Source organism: Trichomycterus rosablanca, chromosome 23 (genome assembly GCF_030014385.1).
Source record: "Trichomycterus rosablanca isolate fTriRos1 chromosome 23, fTriRos1.hap1, whole genome shotgun sequence".
NCBI lineage: Eukaryota > Metazoa > Chordata > Actinopteri > Siluriformes > Trichomycteridae > Trichomycterus > Trichomycterus rosablanca.
This window is the reverse complement of record NC_086010.1, coordinates 16101251-16117677: the sequence shown is the minus strand read 5'-3', so window position 1 is coordinate 16117677 and position 16427 is coordinate 16101251. Positions and strand designations below refer to the sequence as shown.

The 16427-nt window shown below is 42.8% G+C and overlaps 2 protein-coding genes across 2 annotated transcripts; one reads left to right on the top strand and one right to left on the bottom strand.

Moving 5' to 3' along the window:
* Positions 1–1015: 1015 nt before the first annotated feature.
* Positions 1016–7733, top strand: lrrc31 (leucine rich repeat containing 31). Its single transcript, XM_062985528.1, has 11 exons — positions 1016–1271; positions 1370–1438; positions 2859–3053; positions 3320–3466; positions 3559–3726; positions 4885–5055; positions 5130–5297; positions 5640–5807; positions 6343–6507; positions 6906–7073; positions 7150–7733. The coding sequence occupies exons 2-11, from the start codon at positions 1429–1431 to the stop codon at positions 7485–7487; spliced, it is 1698 nt and encodes a 565-aa protein (XP_062841598.1). The 5' UTR covers positions 1016–1271; positions 1370–1428; the 3' UTR covers positions 7488–7733.
* A 67-nt stretch (positions 7734–7800) lies between these two features.
* On the bottom strand, positions 7801–16310 carry lrrc34 (leucine rich repeat containing 34). The gene is made up of 10 exons (XM_062985529.1): positions 16188–16310; positions 15976–16088; positions 14650–14714; positions 14483–14566; positions 13163–13291; positions 12958–13053; positions 12236–12390; positions 9941–10096; positions 9114–9240; positions 7801–8266 (listed from the first exon to the last, which is right to left on the bottom strand). The coding sequence occupies exons 1-10, from the start codon at positions 16289–16291 to the stop codon at positions 8051–8053; spliced, it is 1245 nt and encodes a 414-aa protein (XP_062841599.1). The 5' UTR covers positions 16292–16310; the 3' UTR covers positions 7801–8050.
* Positions 16311–16427: the final 117 nt, after the last annotated feature.

Sequence of the window (16427 nt, the reverse complement as noted above, 5' to 3'; positions counted from 1 at the left end):
TGCTGCTGTTTGAGTCGGTCATCTTCTAGACCTTTATCAGTGGTCACAGGACGCTGCCCATGAGGCGCTGTTGGCTGGATATATTTTTGGTTGGTGAACTTCTGAGAATACAACATTTATATATATATATATATATATATATATATATATATATCAGTTTTCATTCCATATATATAATTTTCATTCCATATATATCGAGTTTCATTCCATATACAGTACAGGCCAAAAGTTTGGACACACCTTCTCATTCCTGTGGTTTTTCTTAATTTTTTTTAAAATTTTCTACATTGTAGATTAATACTAAAGACATCCAAACTATGAAGGAACACATATGGAATTATGTAGTAAACAAAAAAGTGTTAAACAAACCAGAATATGTTTTATATTTTAGATTCTTCAAAGTAGCCATCTTTTGCTTTAATGACAGATTTGCACACTCTTTGAAATTTTCTCAACCAGCTTTATTAGGTTTCCACCTGGAATGGTTTTCAATGAATGTTTGTGCCTTGTCTAGAGTGAATTTTTGGAATTTGTTGCTTTTTTAATGTGTTTGAGACCATCAGTTGGGTTGTGCAGAGGTAGAGTTGGTAAAATATAAAACATATTCTGGTTTGTTTAACACTTTTTGGTTCACTACATAATTCTTCATAGTTTGGATGTCTTCAGTATTAATCTACAATGTAGAAAATAAAAATAATCAAGAAAAAACATTGAAGAGAAGGTGTGTCCAAACTTTTGGCTGGTGTGTCCAAACTTTTGGCCTGTACTGTATATCAGTGTTTGCTATATATTTCCTGTTTGGCTTGCCATAATATATATATGTGTGTGTGTGTATATATATATATTGTAGCGTCGCACTAGGCACACACACACACAGATTCCAATACCAACGTTGATATCGATAAAATCGATATTTGGATCGATGATCCGCCCACCACTACCAGTCAGTCAGTGATAACTCTGTAAATGAATCCTTGATTCCCGGTTGATTCACATGACTCCTCACTGTAAACCAAAGTTCACTCTGTACTTCCGGGAGTCGCCAAACTTGAAAACACGAATTTAGTTATTTTTTTAATTGTGGTGATGATTCAATTACACACTCGACTCCTAATTTCAGTAAAATTTGAAACAAAGCAACACTACACACCTGTAAAGTGAACAGACCTGCTGATAATGCAGCGTTCAGGTGTGACTGTTAATGTAAACACACCGCTAATGAGGATGTAAACAGATCCTGTTCGCTCGGTTAGCACGATAGCATTGTTCAGGTAAATGTTCTTGTTCAAGTTTATGTTATTTAAAGGCTAAATGTTGATGTTTTTGCTCAGTTTTGTACTAAAATGTTAACATTTCTAACCGTTTTCAGCAGGAAACGTTTGTTTGGAGTGGTTTCGTGGCTGAGGTGATTTGGGCAGCAAGAAAACCATGGAAGCAGGTACAGTGTGTTAACTTTGTATATTTATATATATATATAACTAACCTTAGTATCTAAATTTGTACTAAATAAACAGGAAAACATTACCTGAGTTACCTCAATATGACCTAGAGCTCCATTCATCGAATTCAGCCACCTATTCTTAAGCACTTTGTAGTTCTACAATTACTGACTGTAGTCCACTTGTTTCTCTGAATGCTTTGTTAGCCCCCTTGCTGTTCTTCAATGGTCAGGACCACCACAGAGAAGGTATTATTTAGGTGGTGTGTGGTGGCATGGTGGTGGTGTGTTAGTGTGTGTTGTGCTGGTATGAGTGGATCAGACACAGCAGCGCTGCTGGAGTTTTTAAACACCTCACTTTCACTGCTGGACTGAGAATAGTCCACCAACCAAAAATATATTCAGCCAACAGCGCCCCGTGGGCAGCGTCCTGTGACCACTGATGTCTCCGACTTAACATCTACAAGGTGGACCATCTAGGTAGGAGTGTCTATGGCTGTGGCTGTGTCTGATCCACTCATACCAGCACAACACACACTAACACACCACCACCAGTCAGTGTCAGTGCAGTGCTGATCAGAGAATGATCCACCACCTAAATAATACCTGCTCTGTGGGGGGTCCTGACCATTGAAGAACAGCATGAAAGGGGGTTAACAAAGCATGCAGAGAAACAGATGGACTACAGTCAGTAATTGTAGAACTACAAAGTGCTTCTGTATGGTAAGTGGAGCTGAAAATATGGACATATATATACATATTTGTGCCCATTGCTCTTGTGTTTGTTGCCATCTTTAGCTTGGCTGTAGTGCTTTTGTTGTGTTTTTTTGCATGATTCCCTTTTTTTAGAGAGAGTATAACCAGTATGGTTTGATGAATGCAGCCAGGACCCAGTTCCAGGGTCATAAATCTCTCTAACTGTTCCTCCTAGCTCCTCTACAATGTGTTTTGCTTGGAGCCCGGTTCACATGAACAGATCTGTATTTGAGAAGAGCAGACTTTGTGTTGGACACATCTTCATACGTTTGATCTGTTTTCTTTAATTGTATAAGGAATTAAGGTGTTTTTAAGGTATACCAGTGTCAGCTGCAGCAATGAACTTAATCAGGTCTTTTGTATATATGTAGTATTAATAGACGTAAAGTAAAACCAAGGGCTGCAGGTAAAGGAACCTGAGTTTAAGCAGCATGTCTAATATGAAGAATTAGATGAATATTAGACCACATTTACTTCAGAAATCATAGTACAGCATATTCAATAAGTGTGCAAGCTTCTTCTTGTCACTGGGCGCCAGGTGCCTGAAAGTTAATCAGTCAAATAATAAGTTATACCAAAATAATCGTAAAGGAAAACAGGGTACTCGAGTTCATTGCCATTAAGGTTTGTTAATGAGGTTCTTTTCTGATGTAATGCCTACCAGACCAGCAGAAGAGGTCTCCGTTGGATCTGATAATGAACCAGATCAGAAGGAAAGCCTCCTTCACGGAGCGGAAGAAGCCGTCCATGGGTCGTCTCTTCCGCCCATCTGAAAGCAATGACAGGAAGAACGGTGGAACCCCGGAGACCAAAGTAACTGAGAGTAATGATGGGAAAGATAGAATAATGCCTGAAGCAGGTACTGTTGTGTATTCATGGGGGGTGTTTGATATTTAGAGTAACTGATTAGCTTCACTGCAGACTGATTGGGTTGTATAAAGTGCAACTGAAACAACATTGACTATAATATTGCAATCAATTGCTTTATATAAGGGTCGTTTGGATTGTTTAGAGTGTTATTAAGTCTGATTATGACAGTACGGAAGTACCAGAAACTCCAGAGCTTCCGATTAGCCGTACCACCATCAGACTTGGAAAGTGTCCTAAAAACCTTCCGTTTCACAGACGGCAGCGACGCCGATGCTGAGCTCTGCTCTGTAGCCGGATGGGGGCGTGTCAAGCAGTTCATCCAGAAGCTCGGAAAAACTCCAGACAGCCAGAGTTTAAATCTTGGCCACTGTGACCTGACAGCAACTGATGTCGTAGAGCTCGGTAAGAACTAAGACCTTGTTCTAGCCCACGCGCTGACGTTCCCCGGCACAGAACGCGATGTCTCTTTCATTTGGTGGCTCAACCTCCAACAGGAACCTTGCTGCCGTTCCTGGCTCAGCTCGAGGTCCTGGACCTTTCATGGAACGATCTGCTCGGAGGCTCCCTGAAGGCCCTGACTGTCAACCTGCAGCACGTGAGGAAGCTGAAGGTGCTGAAATTGAACAGCTGTAGACTCACAGCTCAAGATCTTCTTGCGCTGGGTAAGAGAAATATAAAGGCCGGTATTCCAAAAATGAAATTCAATGATTTAGACCCACAGTGTGAGACCTTTTGGGCAAATAAAGGGCAAAGACCAACTATTATTCGTCTTCTAGTCAACTCCCAGGTAGCACATACCTCCTCCGACACACTTTACACAGCCGGCTACTTATTTTTTAGTACATAGAGACCAGTTGAGTGATCAGTTCAGTCATTTTTGACTGCTGTGCCACCCGGGCACCAATAGGTATTAATCTGATGCGCATTTTGCACTTCATAGGTTCTGTTCGAATACCTAATGGCAGCATTTTATGTCATCCTACACTTTGTCCCTACTTAGGCAGCTGCCCAGGTAGGCAGTAGGCAGCGAGGCATCTCACCTAAAGTCTGTCTATAGCTACTATGCCCTATATATTAATATAAGGGCCTATATAAGGGCCAGCTGTAGCCTAGTGGTAAGGTACTGGACTAGTAACCAGAAGGTCTCTGGTTCAAGCCCCACCACTGCCAGGTTGCTGCTGTTGGGCCCTTGAGCAAGGCCCTTAACCCTTAATTGCTCAGACTGTATACTGTACCTGTAATGTAAGTCGCTTTGGATAAAAGCGTCTGCTAAAATGCCGAAAATGTAAATATATACGCTATATAGTATGTACGACTATCAAACCCAGCAGTTTTTCTCCCCTTTTAGCGCATCCAATTGTTCAATTAGCATCGTGCTTCCTCTCTGTCTATGCCGAACCCTGCCCTGACGGAGGTGATTGAAGCTAACCCGTATCCCCTCCGAAACACGAGCAGCAGCCAGATGCATCTTTGCCACCCACACATTGACGAGTTTGGCGCCACCTAGCGTTGCATGCGGAGAGACACACCCTAAGGGCACCCTCTCCCGTCTCTGTGTAAGCGCCTCCAATCAGCCGGCAGAGAACGCAATCGCATTCTGACAGAGAGAGACCCACGGTTCTTTGTCCCACCCCCCACATGAGCAACCGGCCAATCGTTGCTCATATAGCCACTCAGCTTCGAACCGGTAAAGCAAGGCTGGATTCGATACCACACTCTCAGAATCCAGCCCTGGTTGCAGCGCGTTTCTTTTTACCGCTGCGCCACCTGAGCGGCCAAACCCAGCAGTTCTGTTGAGGCTATTACATTTTATGCAACAGGTGAGGCACTGGAGAACATTCCTTCGTTGGAGATGCTGGATTTGTCCTGGAACGCTGGGATCGGGGCTGGAAATCTCCACCTCCTAACCACGAATCTTCACATCGTTAGCTCTCTGAAGGAACTTCACCTGGTGGACTGCCATCTCTCAGAGGCAGATGCCGTGGCACTGGGTGAGCACAAACCTCATACTGTCCAGCATTCGTAGCCCAATCCAAGTCCTAAACTTAGACGTAATGGCTTGTAGGTGATGCCCTTCTTCAGTTGCCACGCCTGGAAGTGTTGGACTTGTCCAATAACAAGCTGCTGGTGAATGGAATAGAAAGACTGGCTGCAGATCTGAGCTCCACCCAACAGTTAAAGACACTGAAGCTGAGCATGTGCGGACTGAATCAGGACAGCCTCGGTATCCTTGGTATGCTACAATATAAATCAATTATAATATATATGACTTATCCTGGTCAGGGATGCAGCAGGTCCGGTTTACCGGGAAACACTGGGCGCAAGGCAGGAATACCCTGGACAGACCAGCCCCCCATCAGACATAGCCAGCCTTGCTGTGCTATCGTCCAGACACGATTGGCTGTGATGGATTGACGCCCCGTCCAGGGCATCCCTGCCTTGCGCCAAGTGTTTCCCAGTGGAACTGGCCCTGCTGCATGATCCTGACCAAGGTACAGTGATTGATGATTGGATATGTATATTTTCTATACATGAAAATCTAAGTAATTATTTATTTGCTCTCAATCGTCAATAGGAGAGAAGATAAAGTTCTTACCAGGCTTGGAGCACCTTGATTTATCCTCTAATAAAGACTCTGGTGGTGCTTTAGGCTCAGTGGCAGTAAGTCTGTCTCTTTTCAAACACCTGAGAATCTTAGACCTGCACCTGTGCTGCCTAACAGAGGAGGATATACTGGCACTGGGTGAGTAGACGTGTGCTTATTCTGTTATAAATGGGATGAGTAAAATATCCATTTGCAATATATTAAGTCATTGAGTCAGCCATTGAATCCAGAACAGACAGCAGAAGGAGCGTGAATATGAAGAATATGAGTATAGAGGCTATATCATCCTAAGAGTTTGCACCATAGGGTGCACCTAGTCCTGTATTAGTACCTTATATGTAGGGCCCTACTAAATTCACAGGAAAATTTGCACTTATAGGTTAAATGATAGAATAAATAGAAGCTACAACACACAGCACAGCTACCTTAATGGTCGAATGTAAACCTAGAACATCCAGCGACGGTCTCAAAGACGAAAATACTCGTCCGTGTTTTGACCCCCCTCACCTCTGTGTCCACAGAATCAGTTGTGTTTTTCAAACTCGGTTACCCGTCGTGTTCTTAGCTGCTTTACTTCGACATCTTGGACGTTTTTGACTGACCGATTGCTAACTGAATTGCCGTAGGATTGCTAATTGATTTTAATTGAAGCTATATTTGCTTTATCTTTCAGTCCAAGTCGTTCCTGCCTTGACCGAGCTTGAAGAGCTGGATTTGTCTTGTAATAAAAGTATCGGCAGCGCGCTCCAGCCCCTACTGGCCGTCCTCCCTTTATCGAAGCTGAAAAAGCTTCACCTGAACAACTGTGGTTTGAGTCCTGAGGCATGCCAGGCTTTAGGTAGGATATTAACAGAGGAAGCTATCGGCTGGCCAGGCTATGTCTGGAGATGGGGGATGGGATATGGGGTATGACTAAAACCATTGTATATACAATATTTAAAGTGTTTACCCTCAAAAGATTTTTATTGTATTGTAATGTACTGTAGATCAAAAGAACTGTGGTGGGGTCACGAATATGTTTGGTTTCTAAAAGGGGTCACTAACCAAAAATAGTTGTGAACCTGTGGTCTAACCTTATTTAACACCAAAAATGACCAAACCTGAAACCAAAACCTGATACATACCTAATAAAACAAGGAATTTATGGATTTCACCATCTACAGTCCATAACATTATTAACAGATTTAGCAAATGTAATCAATTATATTATATTATATTGTATTTTCTGCATCACAGCCACTGCCATGCAGTCACTTACACAGCTGCAGAGTCTAAACCTGTCCTGGAACAAGTGTGTTGGGGAAAATCTGGGGCGTCTTTTAGAGCCTCTCCAGTCCAGCAGTAAACTAGAAGAGCTCAGACTGAGTAGCTGTGACCTGACGACTGAAGACATGCTTCATTTAGGTAGGTGTACTTTCCCTCTAGGTTCTCCTGCTCGGACGTGTTGACCGGACGTCGTTATAGAATATAATTCTTACAGAATCCGCCTGTAAACGGGGAGCCCTGCTGCACCTGAAGCACTTAGACCTGTCCTACAACGGCCGCGTGGGCGACGGGGGCTGGGTTTCGCTGTTCGGGGAAGCCGGCGGTCTGAAAGAGCTGCAGGAGCTGGACGTCAGCCTGCGCCCCCATGCCTCGCTCTCGGCATCACCGTGGCTGCCCGCTATGATGGAGGCCGTGCCCCGGTTGCTTTCGCTCCGGCGGCTGGCCCTGCAGCGCTGGGCCCTCGGGTCTAAGGAGAGAGAGAAGCTGGAGAAGAGCCTGAGCAAGAGGAACGTAGTGCTGGAGTGTGATGATGTACCGAAGGCGGCAGGTTAAATTTCATACTGGGACGGACACGGACCAAGATTTTATAGCAATACAAGCACAGTGTTTTTAAGAATAATCATGATCCTTCATTAGATTTTTAGCAATATAAACCCACCAAAACTGCTAGAAGATTCCTCTGATTTGCACATGTGGATGTTAATAAGATGTAGAAGCAATGACTCAAACTGAATGTTTGTCTATCAACTAAGATTAATAATATGAATCAAAAATAAACATTGTAATATTTGCACCTTCCTTTCATTGGTTAATAAACCCGTATTGTATTCTTAACAACATTGTTTATGTATTAAATGTGCAAATGCTTCAGAACTTTCTCTATTGGTGCTGAAGCAGGACAAAAAAAAAAACATTTTGTCCCCAATTTAGGGTAGCCAACCCACTGCTGGGGTTCCCACTGGCGTCCACGGAGGGTGTATATATTCGCCTGACACAAACTCCCTCAGACGTGTGCGCAGTCCACCAATCCCTTCATATACACCCCTTAGTCCGGTCTTTCCCACCCAGCAGACTGGAAGCCAATTTTGTCTGCTAGAGGGCAGACTTCACAAAGTTTAACAGGCTTGCAGCGCGAGGCAGTCTGATGCGTTCAAATCCAGCGCTGCGTTGCTGGCGGGGTCCCCGTCCTCGCCGTAGCTCGGCGTCCAGTAGTAATGTCGTCGCAGCCCATGGGACAGCTCTGCCAAATACAAACGTCCATCCACTTCATAGGGAAACACGTCCGTGCGCTCCTTCGACAGGCGGCCATCAGCAATGAGCTTCGAGAACGCCTGGTTGTGTGTAGAAATAGAATACTGATACATAAACCGATCAGACATAACATTAAAACCACCTCCTTGTTTCTACACTCACTGTTCATTTTATCAGCTCCACTTACCATATAGAAGCACTTTGTAGTTCTACAATTACTGACTGTAGTCTATCTGTTTCTCTACATGCTTTGTTAGCCCCCTTTCAGGTATTATTAAGGTGGTGGATGATTCTCAGCACTGCAGTGACACTGACATGGTGGTGGTGTGTTAGTGTGTGTTGTGCTGCTATGAGTGGATCAGACACAGCAGCGCTGCTGGAGTATTTTAAACACCTCACTGTCACTGCTGGACTGAGAATAGTCCACCAACCAAAAATATCCAACCAACAGCGCCCTGTGGGCAGCGTCCTGTGACCACTGATGAAGGTCTAGAAGACGACCAACTCAAACAGCAGCAATAGATGAGCGATCGTCTCCGACTTTACATCTACAAGGTGGATCGACTAGGTAGGAGTGTCTAATAGAGTGGACGGTGAGTGGACACTGTATTTAAAAACTCCACTCATACCAGCACAACACACACTAACACACCACCACCATGTCAGTGTCACTGCAGTGCTGAGAATGATCCAACACCTAAATAATACCTGCTCTGTGGTGGTCCTGTGGGGGTACTGACCATTGAAGAACATGGTGAAAGCAGGCTTAAAAAAGTATGTAGAGAAACAGATGAACTACAGCAAGTAGGGTTGCCAGATGTACAGCCTATGCATGTTTACACCATGGCCTCCAGTGTGCCCTGCATAACCCTAATTTACATGGTCGTTCGATTAATCATTTTGGACAAGAGACACAATCGATCTCACCACACAAACTGGTTCCTCAAGTCTGTTCCCCCAGATGTAAATGTGCGTCAGATGAGGATTTGCATTCATAGCTTTGGCAAGGGACACCAGACCGGGCGTGGCGATGTTGTTGCTCGTGATGGCCAGCCTGAAGAGTGTGATCAAAGAATCGGAGTCAGTAGCGTTAATTACGTTACAAAACCTAAACACTTACAGTATGATGCTAATTCTAGAAAAGTTGGGACAGTAGTAAAAATGTAAATAAATGTAAATACCTGTATTTTATTGAAAATAGCACAAAGATATTGCTGTGTTAGCAAATACTTGAGCTCAGATTACGCACGGCCAACCTACCATATGACATTTGCCTTTTGGAGTAATGTACGCTCCAATATAGATAAAGTTACCCATGCCATCGGTACTTACACACCCCCTGTGGATTCGGAGTCTTTTCCTCCTGGAGAACACAACATGTTATTTCCAAAACTAGTTTTAACCACAGATAAATCTGAGCCCGGAGAAGTCGGTGCCATTTCTGATATATGTGGTGATGCAGTGACGAACTGCGTTTACTGACGAGGGTTTTTCCGAAGTAATCCAGAGCCCACGAGATTACACTCATCACAGCACCATGTCTGTTTATAATGTTGACCAAGTGATCCAAGGTTACACGCATACAGTGTGCCTTGCCCTTTATGCCCCTTGCCCACATTGGGGTTTTGTGTGTGTTTTTTAATCAGGGACACTATTAATAAAACACACTACAAGACTTCACATTTTTCCTACTGTCCAAACATTTTTGAAACCGGGTTTCTTTTTTGTTATGTGTAATTGTGCGTAACACTGACGCTCTTAGTTTGCAGTACGGCAGTGTGACGACTTCACTCAGATACACAGCACCATCATCTTCAATCCGATTGGAGGAAAGGTCGAGGATTTCCAGGGTGTCGTTTTGTTTCAGGACTTCCGCCAAGCATTTCGCTCCGTCCCTTGTGATTTTGTTACTACGGAAATACAGAAAAAAAGACTTCAGCATTCAGAATGCTTCAATTTTTTACATATATATATAAAACTGAAACACCTGTCATTTTAGTGTGGGAGGTTTCATGGCTAAATTGGACCAGTCTGGTGGCCAATCTTCATTAATTGCACATTGCACCAGTAAGAGCAGAGTGTGAAGGTTCAATTAGCAGGGTAAGAGCACAGTTTTGCTCAAAATATTGCAATGCACTCAACATTATGGGTGACATACCAGAGTTCAAAAGAGGACAAATTGTTGGTGCACGTCTTGCTGGCGCATCTGTGACCAAGACAGCAAGTCTTTGTGATGTATCAAGAGCCACGGTATCCAGGGTAATGTCAGCATACCACCAAGAAGGACAAACCACATCCAACAGGATTAACTGTGGACGCAAGAGGAAGCTGTCTGAAAGGGATGTTCGGGTGCTAACCCGGATTGTATCCAAAAAACATAAAACCACGGCTGCCCAAATCACGGCAGAATTAAATGTGCACCTCAACTCTCCTGTTTCCACCAGAACTGTCCGTCGGGAGCTCCACAGGGTCGATATACACGGCCGGGCTGCTATAGCCAAACCTTTGGTCACTCGTGCCAATGCCAAACGTCGGTTTCAATGGTGCAAGGAGCGCAAATCTTGGGCTGTGGACAATGTGAAACATGTATTGTTCTCCGATGAGTCCACCTTTACTGTTTTCCCCACATCCGGGAGAGTTACGGTGTGGAGAAGCCCCAAAGAAGCGTACCAAACAGACTGTTGCATGCCCAGAGTGAAGCATGGGGGTGGATCAGTGATGGTTTGGGCTGCCATATCATGGCATTCCCTTGGCCCAATACTTGTGCTAGATGGGCGCGTCACTGCCAAGGACTACCGAACCATTCTGGAGGACCATGTGCATCCAATGGCGGTGCCGTGTATCAGGATGACAATGCACCAATACACACAGCAAGACTGGTGAAAGATTGGTTTGATGAACATGAAAGTGAAGTTGAACATCTCCCATGGCCTGCACAGTCACCAGATCTAAATATTATTGAGCCACTTTGGGGTGTTTTGGAGAAGCGAGTCAGGAAACGTTTTCCTCCACCAGCATCACGTAGTGACCTGGCCACTATCCTGCAAGAAGAATGGCTTAAAATCCCTCTGACCACTGTGCAGGACTTGTATATGTCATTTCCAAGACGAATTGACGCTGTATTGGCCGCAAAAGGAGGCCCTACACCATACTAATAAATTATTGTGGTCTAAAACCAGGTGTTTCAGTTTCATTGTCCAACCCCTGTATATATATATATATGTAAACATACATAGTTGCCTCTTTTTCCTACAATTTTCTCCCCTACTCTAGTCGTATTTAATTACCCTGATTGCGGTACCGATACAACCCTCCGCTGCTGGCTGAGGTGCTTCGCAACTGACACACGCCCCCTCCGACACGTGCTCAGTACCGAATGCCTTTTTTCACCTGCACGATGCGAGTTCATTTGCGGATCGGCCTTGTGCACGGAGAGCCGCACCCTGATCAGCATTATTCCCCAACTCACCCAGCAGAGGTCGCACCAGTTATGAGGAACCCTGGTGCGGCTCATCCCACCCTGTAAACAACAGCCAATCGTTGTTCATGTGGCCACCCAGCCGGATGGCAGAGCTGAGATTCAATATGTATACATATGTATTTGAAATCCCAGCTCTGATGCGCTAGCGTGTTTTACCACCGTGCCACCTGGGCGCATATTCGCCCTTTTTAGAAATACTAGGCTCATATTTTTGTTTTACCCCTATGAGGCACATAGTATGTGATTTGAGATGCTGGCATATTAGACCCCTGTACCACCTAAGTGCTCCTTTTCTACATTTGTGCTGTTTGTGTACGTTAAACCCTATATGCATGAAACGTGAGCAGGCCAAGAACCATCAGGATGTGGAGAAATGGCTCCACTTTTGGATGGTAGATCTGAATGGCTCAGGAGTTCCTCTGGAACTGGAAATTGACCATCGTTTAATAGTGTTTTAACATCAAAGCTTAGATTGTAGCATCGCTCTGAAGATCAGGGGCACTTCAAAGGTCTAGTGTAGTATATAGTATATACGGTCAAATGTAAACCACTGTGTTTTTATGTGTACCAGCGGAGGTCCAGGTAACGCAGGCTGCGGTTTGTCATTAACGCTTCACACAGTCGCTCAACACCAAAGTCCGTCATGCCGTGCTTGCCCATGTGAAGCTCCTTCAAAGTCTGATTGATGAGCAACATCTGAGCCATGTGGACAGTTGGTTCCTCCTGGCAAACACACCAAACCAAAATTGAATGAATTAAACTAATCATTAAACTGATGTGTCAGTATTAGGGATGTAATGATGCACTCTACCCACAATGCGATTCATGATACTGGGGCACGATACGATTTTTTTTTAACAAAATGAAATTGAAGACAAATTATGACAAAGTTTTATTTTATTATTTCTCTTTACAAGAAATAAAAATACTGTATTTGTGTACACTATCTTTTATTTATCTAAATAATTAATATCCTTTTATTTCTGAAATAGGTACAAACTATGCAAAACCCCAAATCCCACATTATATAAAAAAATGAATAATACAAATAAAGAAAGTATCCTCACATAAATAAATTTGGCTGGAAAATTCCGAACCTGGCAACACTGTATTGATGTAAACCAGGCAAGGTGAATAGCACCAGCACCCTCTGCTGTTTAAAGTGAATATTGATTCATTATACGTGTAAACCGATTTGAATCGTTACACACGTGAATCGATTTCTAACTGTCTTGTGGTGCATCGTTACATCCCTAGTCAGTACGTATTGGAACGCCAGTGCAACCCTACCTGCAGGCTGAAGAGAAGGGGGCGACTGACGTTGATGGATCGGATGCTCCCGTTATTGTTTAGGACGATGGCAAACGCGATCAGACTCTGTGTACCCTGTAGAGTCGAGTTAGAGCATTTAATCAGAGGGGGGTGGATTGCTGACCTGTCCCAGTTATTCCAGGTAAAATACAGTAAATGTACATATTCTGCTCTGCCAGCTTACCAAATCACAGTCGGACATGTCCAGTTCTTCTAATGTGGAGTTGATTTGCAGCATGCTGGCAAAATGCATGGCGCCTTTGTTCCCGATCTTATTGCCAGACATTCTCAGTTTCTTTAAACTGACGTTGTGCTTATAAAAAAAATGACAAATAAATTAATGAATTATTTTTCTCACAAAAAACCCATTAATCTGCCAAAAACATGCAGAAGGTGAATTGGCTGTACTAAACTGACCCTAGGTGTAAGTTACGTGTTTGATGCAACCATTAAATTGGCTCCCTGTCCAAGGTTTAGACCAACATTTTGTCTGATTTCTACTGCGACCCAGGCAACACAAATGATGCATCAAAACGAAACACAAAACGAAGTACACTTAATTGATAAAAATGATGGCATTCTGGTCCCACTGTGGTTTACAACTGGGTTTTTCAAACCCTGAGTCGCCAGCTGAAAAACATGGTCACAGAAAAATAATTACAATTAAATAAACTTGTATGTGAACGCCCCCTTGTGGAGGCTTTATGTTACAAACCACATTGGGACCAGACTGTACAGTAAGTATAAAACACTGGTTTACAAGATGTAACATAAAGCTTCCACAAGGGAGCGTTTGTATGCAAGTTTATTTTGTGTTTATGTGCCTGTTAAAATTAGTTTTTATTATTATTATTATTGTCGCGTCCCAACCCTACCGAGTTTGAAATGTCAGCTCTAGTGTGCTAGCCTGTTTTACAGCTGTGCCACCTGAGCGCCGAAAAACCCTGTCTTAGGCAACCACCAGCCTGAATTATTCCCAGTTTATGGATTCATGCTCTTTGGGCCATATTCTGACCACCATTATATGCAGTGTATTTCAGTGAACCTGCGCCCACTGTAGCTTTATTCCTGTAGTATTCCTGTTCTTGGCCGACGGCAGAAAACTTTCTTCGGCCTCTAAGTTTGATAGGTTGTTTTTTCTGCTCAGCATTGTCAGCTCAAACCATATTGCGATGTAACACCCCAGACGTGTGATTTCCTGGCAAGCAGGAAATCATTATTAATGCCTGAATGCTGCACAATGCACAAGAAACCACGATGGTACCGGGTCATTTACTGTACTTGCATTTCAATAAAGCTTAGCCATCCATTATATTATATATGTAGTCAGCTGACATATATAATGTGTCCCTAACTTCAGGGTTCTGCTATTGTCTCATTGGTCCGTGTTTGTTTCTATTGCAGTTGATCATGAGCCCTGTGTACTAATGAGGCCCTTGGTTAGAGCCTTTATATCCTAAATAGTACAAATTCTACAGTTAATTAGTGATGTTTTCATACTTACATGCAAACCTTTTGCAATCCTTTCTGCACCCTCAGCTTCAATATTGTTGCACATCAGATCAAGCACCTCGAGGGACGTATTGTCCTACAGGAAGATACCTTCAGTGCAGGTCATCAGTTTAATTTTGAAATTAGACTTCAGCAGAAAGCAGTGATGTTATAAATTACCTGAAGGAGATCTGCAAGATGTATGGCTCCGTCATCCGAGATCCAGTTGTATCTCAGGTCTAAAGCTAAACACAGATATTTGAACATTCATTCAAGCAATGCACAAGAAACCTTCTGTCATGTTAATGCATCAATACGAAAAAAATGGGTCGCAGAGAAAATAACAATAAATAATAAATAAATGTATGTAAACGCCCCCTTGTGGAGGCTTTATGTTACATCTTGTATAGAAAGAGTAAGATGCACTGTGTTGCCTGGGTCTGGTAAAAAATTATGGACAAAATGTGGGTCGCTTGTGCAACAATCCAGTGGAGAAATCAGTGGAAATCTAGTCATGTAATTGTAAAATTAAATAATAATTTATTTATACTTAATTACTAATAAATATTAGTTGAAATTGTTGTTCATTAGGAATTCCAGTGAACTATATATGCTGCCAGCAAATCTATGCAAATCCAAACAATACTGTAGTTTTTGTTTTTAATTATTTAATTTAATGTTTAATTAAATCAAATAAAAGATCAAATCTGTGAAAATATTTCTGATAAGCTCGATATAGAAACTGTTTTGTTGACCGTCCAACATTGTGACTCCCATTTTCGACCACAAATCTATGTATTTTCTCATGTAGAGCTCCAAACGCAATCAAATAAATGAAGATATGGCTTATCCTTACATTTACAGCATTTAGTAGACACTTTTATCCAAAGCAACATACAGTACTGTGACAGTGTGAGTTGTCTGAGCAATTGAGGGTTAAGGGCCTTGCTCAAGAGACCAACAGTGACAACCTGGCAGTGGTGAGGCTTGAACCAGCGACCTTTTGATGACTAGTCCAGCACCTTAACCGCTATGCTACAACTGCCCTTTATCTTTGATCTTTTCAGTTTCCACATGATGGAACATAAGAGGAGCTTCTGGCTGCACAGTCCGTGTTGAAACTTGTAACCTCTGAACAACAGGGCAAATGCTTTACTACTGTTCCACTTGGGAGGCACTACTGCAAAAGGCAACTTTTAAGAAACAGACAGCCTTATTTCCATCATTATGAAGGTTGCTGACATCAAATACAGGCTGCTGCAAGTCTACAAGTCTGGACACCCTGGTACAACATCATTTTCAGGGAACACATTTGAACATGGAGTATTTTTGGTTTATTTGTGGAACTTCTGAATGTCAGATTTAATGCTTTATTCAGGTGTGAACTTATTTTTACTTTTTAAAAAAATCAACAAAACACTGGATTTGACCAGGACTATTTCAACTATATACAAGACTGTATGGTGTTATATAATTAATATGAACATTATATGCATTAAGTCTCACCTTTTACATTTAAACTGCTCTGGATTGTTTTGGACAAAGCAAGCACATCATCATCTGATAATCTGACCACTTCTTTTACTCGATTGTTGCCCGTCAGTCTGATTAAAATGTCTCTGGAATATAATAAACATGATGTTACCCATCCAGACAGGTTGATCATAATAAGTAAACATTAATAACATAATAATCAGAAATAAGCGTGTTGAACCAACCTGCAGGAGTTATCTGTCTCTTTCAGCACCTGAGAAATGTAGGTATTATGAGACAGACGAAGTTTAGAACAAATAGAGAAATAAAAACGCTCCAGATTTTCCATCCTGTTCACACCTGGATATACACGCCGCACTTTTTAAGTTGTGCGTTCCCATAGAAACAGCGGCGCATCAAGTGGATTCCAAGTGCCATCTGTCGGTCAAAGTCAGGTACTGCACTCTAATCATTATCAGTTACCG